Below are 6,000 nucleotides of genomic sequence, written 5' to 3' on the forward strand. Positions count from 1 at the left end.
AGAAGTAATGATTCTGGTAAAAATGGTGGGATTTCCAACAGTTAACACCATATATGGTCCATGATTGGAAAAATACAGATAACTTTTGATGAGTTACCTGAAAGCTTCCATCACCAATGCAAGCAATTATTCGCTTATCCTTAGCAGCCTGTGCATACCCTAAAGTTGCACCAACTGACCACCTAATGGATCCATATATTTCTTCTAAATGCCGCATCTTCGAGCATCAGATGTTCACTAGAACTTTGGGTTGTAATTCCAGGACACCGAATTCTTCACAAAAATTACACCAAAAACACGGAACACACTATCCGAAAACTCCATACACCCTCCACTATGTTGAAATAAACTGAAAATTTTGTAGATAATACAACACTTTTTGTGCAACGCTGGATAATAACCGTTGCCTATGTTCACTTATGGCGTAGTGTCTACACCCACAAAGACATCGGTTTTGAACAAAGTAGACATTAGTGAACTGATGCCTATTGACCTTTTTCTAGTAATGAATTTAACCGGTATTTAGTTACATATTGATGTTTCAATTTTTTTAAAAAAATACTTATGAATGATTCAACCATAAAGATGTTACCATCTATAAATTTTAGTGATATGACAAAATTTCACTAAGAGCGTACGATGAAATTTAGAATTAAGTTTAGTTTGACTTTATTTGTTAAAGTAATCATGTTTAAATGATTAAAAATTCTTCAAATTTTCGATTTAACATTTTTTTGTAACCATTTTAACATATGTACAGTTGGATCATTTTTTATCTATTCTGAATAAGTGGACCTTTTACTACACCATAGATTGCTTTAAGCAACCCCATAACTGTGTTGCTATATATAGGACCAAAAAATTATTGCTAAAGACCCGAAAAGGGCTAAGGCAACAATAAAGCTATGTTGACTCGTAGCTAGTTAGTATAGATATCTATAGCAACATAAAAACTACTCTATAGCAACATACCAATCTCTGTTATAATAGATCTCAATAATAATATATTTTGGACTATATAGTAACATACTTAGTGTGTTGCAAAAGATCTTAGAATTTTTTTCAGAATTGTGGGGCTCATAGGGGGCCCACATGCGGGGCCTATCTGTGGGGCCCATACGTGGGACCTATATATGGGCCCACATATGGACCTAGTTATTTACCTATGGCAACACACCTGTAGCAAAATCTTTTATCTTAGAAAAGGTTAATTATTTACAACAGATTTAGTACCTACTGCAACATAGTTTCAGCCTCAAAAATAATTGAAATACACATCCTGAATATTGTATTTCCCAAAATAAATACCAAGAAATTCCAAGGAATATTCATTCATACAACCAGTCATAGACATCAAATTCACTAGTACAAAATCAAACTTTTATGTCGCCTAATTTACGATGCACGTAGAAGAATCTGACGTATATAAGACTTCATACAACGGGTTTTTTAAAAAGGCTACATATATTAACATTCTGAAAGTACCATTTACGTCGGTTCAGTAAACAACCAATGTATAAGGGTGACATATACGTCGTCTCTAAATTGGTCGACGTATAAAAACTCATTTTACGTCAGGTCCGGTTCACCATCGTATAAGATCATTACAAATACTCAGTATTTTACGTCGGGCCAATTTTAATCTATTCTTCCCAAAATCAAACTATGTCCATTATAACATCGTTCGATGGAAAGATTGGTCCCGATAACCATCACACCTCATTCATCTATCCGAGCAATTTCCTAACTTACATTTCTGGTATGAAGTATGTCAATACTAATGATTGAATATGAATACATAAATAGCCATGTAACATATTTTTTCTTGTTAATTTTCCTATCACTTCTACCTAATTGGGTTTGTTAACTTCTTCGATCCTAGACCGTTGCATTCGTTGTTGGTAATCTCCCTCCCTCCTCTCTCTCTCCCACTCCCTCTCTCCCTTCTTTCTCTTCCCTGCTCCATGTTCCCTTTTTTTACCTTCCCATTCCCGTCCTTTTGTTTTCCCGAATCTAATTATGTTACAAAAAAATATATTTGGGTGTTGATTAAAATTTGATATGTAATCTTTATCAATTTGACACAACATTTTTATATTTTATTATAAAACATAATCAGAGTAGAATTACTAATTATATGGTTTATTCTATGGTCAATAGTGTGTCTGCTGTTGCAAATTCGGTTGTAAAGAATGTCAATGGTGTAAATATAAGGTACACATTCAGTTTATGGGATTTTTTCTCTCGAGCATCTTTAAATTAATAATTTTCTGCCGTGTTAGTGATGAATTCACGTGCTTGTGTAATGATTATTTGTTTCGTATGTTTGAGTCTTCTGTTTCATGTTAACTACTAGCATATTCGATGATATGAAATAAAGTATAATAAGGTAATTTTTTTAAATATATTAACCAGTGGATAGATTAATATACTTCTCTGCTCTTTTTTGTATCTAGATATTTAGTTAACAATTTTTTTGAATTTAGCCATCTTTTTTGAAAGATTTAAATTACAAATATATATATATGGGTTCCAATATATATTGCACATATATGGGTTCGACTTGTCGGGGCTTTTAGTTTATATGCTATAATTTGCTCATCTTTTGCATATACAATAACTTCAAATAAAAGTAGTGAAAGTTCTGCTCAAACAACATGTGTGGTATTTATTGTCAATATATTTATATTAACTGAATGATATAAATCTAAGAAAACCAAAACACAGCTTGCCAGAAAAACACATTTTCTTATTTCTCGAAATTGAGGCATTATAAAAGAAATACAAGGAAACTACGAAATTGAAAATGCTAAAAAACAGGACACGATCACCTGCCTACAACATACACTAACTTAACTGCCTTGACTCAATTAAAACTCCTAAAATAACAGACCTAAAAACAAACAGTACACAAAATAGACGTTGACAACTCTTTATTTGAAAATAATATATAACCAAAGTTTAAGATGTCCACTTTCTGGAAACCACTACTCATATGCTCCAGAACAATGTCTCCTCTCTCAATACATTCCCTTATGAAGTGATACCTGATATGTATGTCTTTTCTCCTGCCATGAAATACATAATTCTTTGCCAAATATATAGATGATTTATTATCGATAAACAATACAACTGGTCCAATGTAGTATGATGTTATCTGACTTAAAATATTACGAATCCATATAGCCTAGAAAGTTGTTGCTGTTGCGGCCATAAACTCTACCTCACAAGATGATAAAGCAACACACCTTTGTTTCTGAGACATCGAGATAGTGAACTTCCAACTCGTTCTAAGCAGCCAAAGCTAATAGAAAATGAACCATTTCAGGTCTTGTCCAAGGAGCAAAGACTTCGTCAAAATCAACTACACGCTCTTGAACATAACGTTTGGGTACTAATCTCGCTTTATGCTTCACAATTCTTCCATCATCATCCTTTTTTAACTTGAATATCCATTTCAGGCCTATAACTTTCTTCCCAGGTGGTAGTTCAGACAATTTCCAGTTCTGATTTTCTTCAATGGACTGCATCTCTTTCTTCATGGCTAATTTCCAATTTATGTCCTTAGCTGCCTATACAAAATTCATAGGTTCCTCGATTCCCATAAGGTATAACTCCTCATCCAATTGCTGCTCCTCAGTCTCATTATAAATTTCACTCAGATTTATGATTCTATTTAGTTCTGCACTATCATCGTAATTCTCCGGGTTCAGTTGTTGCACAGGTGATTGTAGTATTGGAGACTATGCTGACTTCTTACTTTCAATGTCACTTTCATGATTAGTTTTAACACTTCATGATTCCCTTCCTTTTACCTCATCCATACCCTCAATTATAAATATGGCAACTTCGCTAACATCATTTGTCTCCCAAGGCCACGACTTATTTTCCTCAAATATAACATCTCGGCTCACGAAAACCTTATTACTATTGGGATCATAAAGGCGATAAGCCTTAGTTCCCAGTTCTTTACCCAGATTCACCACCGGTTTGCTCCTGTCATCCAGTTTGCTCATTTTATGACTTGGAATTCTCATATAAGAAATACACCCAAAGACCCTGATATGTCCAACTTGTGGTTTTTTCTCATTCCACGCCTCATATGGAGCTATTCCTGACAGTGCTCTCATTGGAAGCTTGTTCAGCAAATACACGGAGTGACTAACAGCTTCACCCCACATAAAAGAAGGGAGTTTCATCTCTTTTAAACAAATCTTTGCCATCTCCACAACACCATTCTGTTGTGGCATATAGGGTGCAGTGTAATGTCGTGTTATTCCATCCTTTTCATAAAACTTCTTAAATTCGTTAGACCTAAATTCACCACCCAGATCAGTTATCACGACTCTAAACTTTCTTTCTGGACCTGTTTCAACCAAAGCATAAAAGATTTTGAAAGCCTCCAATGCTTCATCTTTGTTTCTCAAAAAATATACCCACATATATCGACTAAAATCGTCCACGGGAAAAAAAAACCTCTTACCAGATGCAGTTTCAAGATGAAATGGGCCACAAAGATCCCCACGAATCAGTTCCAGAGCTTTTGTTACATTATTACTTGCCTTCGAGGGAAATTGCTTTCTAGTTTGCTTCGACATCAGACAACCCTTACACACCTCCTATGTCTGATTGATCTTAGGCATTCCGTTCATATTCGATTCATTTTGAAATTTTATAAATTGAGATGGCGTTACCTACTTTTGACATAAGCATGTAGCAGTTGCATCGTCATACTTTTCCAAGAGAAGAGTCGATTCCTCATCTTTATTTGCCTTGGCCATTTTATAACTTCCTTTAAATCTCTTGTACGCCTTGGTTTATGACAATCAGCAGCCAAGTGACCATAGGCAGAATAGTTGTAACACTTCAAATCACTTTTATCACGACCTCCACGATTTATAAAACTTGACGATGAGTTATATGTGTTGCTGCGATCATTTATTTTTAGCCAATGATCACGAGTCAACAAAAATTTCCCATTATTACTCTCACATTTCTACTATTCTTCCTCGGTGAGCATGAGTTGTCCTCCATTTGATTCACCTTTCTCACCCCCTTTCATTCGTTCTTCATGAGCTTTCAGATATCCTACTACCTCTTCCACATATAGAGTTTCTAAATTTTTAAAATGCTCCAAAGTCGAAACAATTTGTAGTAATTTGGTTTGCATTGCACGAACCAGTTTTTTGACCACATAGGCTTCTTTCATTTCTTCACTGAGTGCTCTTATATTGGTCACCAACCCATTCAACGTCAGGTAGAAGTGATCGAGCTGTTCGTTGTCTTTCATACACATTAATTCAAACTCTATTCTCAATGTGTGAACCTTAGCCTTCTCCACGCGTTCTACACCTTGACACATAGTTTTCAAGGCCTCTCAGGCCTCTTTTGTTGTTCCTTTTTCCGTAATTGAGGTAACATATTATCTGGCCGACCCTGATACAACATGGCTAATGTAACTTTGTCTATCTTTTCTTCCACAGGCGCTTTCACATCGCTTGTATACACCTTCATATTTTTTGCCCAAGTTGTGTAGTTATTCTTGGCCAGTGTTTGATAGCTCAAACCTATCGACCATCCTTGTTTGGCTTTTTTATATCCATTACTGATGTTTTCGACTTTCACCGAAAAATCCTAAGTCTGATACCAAATATTGTGAATATATTTATATTAACTGAATGATATAAAACTAAGGAAAGTAAAACACAGCTTTCCAGAAAAATACACATTCTTATTTCTGCAAACTGAGACAATATAAATGAAATACACTAGGAAACTGAAAATGCTAAAAAATAGGACACGATCACGTGCCCACAACCTACACTAACTCTACTTCATTTACTCAATCAAAACTTATAAATCAACGTACCTGAAAACAAACACTACACAAAATAGATGTTGGTAACTCTTTATTCGAAAATAACATATAACCCAAAATTTAAGATTCACCAACAGTACTTTCATCCTATGAAATTATTCTAAAAAACTAACCTTTAGTTA

General features: G+C 34.7%; 1 protein-coding gene and 1 pseudogene across 1 annotated transcript; both read right to left on the bottom strand.

The window, feature by feature from the left end:
• Positions 1-217, bottom strand: part of LOC141674334 (pyruvate decarboxylase 2-like) — a 50,828-nt pseudogene extending 50,611 nt beyond the window's left edge.
• Positions 218-4,999: 4,782 nt separating this feature from the next.
• LOC141674335 (uncharacterized) lies at positions 5,000-5,362 on the bottom strand. Its single transcript, XM_074481064.1, has one exon. The coding sequence runs from the start codon at positions 5,360-5,362 to the stop codon at positions 5,000-5,002; it is 363 nt and encodes a 120-aa protein (XP_074337165.1).
• Positions 5,363-6,000: the final 638 nt, after the last annotated feature.

This window comes from Apium graveolens, chromosome 7 (assembly GCF_009905375.1).
Source record: "Apium graveolens cultivar Ventura chromosome 7, ASM990537v1, whole genome shotgun sequence".
Classification (NCBI taxonomy): Eukaryota; Viridiplantae; Streptophyta; class Magnoliopsida; order Apiales; family Apiaceae; genus Apium; species Apium graveolens.

Coding starts and splice junctions, on each gene's coding strand:
- LOC141674335 (XM_074481064.1), bottom strand. CDS start 5,362: ATGTGTCAAGGTGTAGAACGCGTGGAGAAGGCTAAGGTTCACACATTG.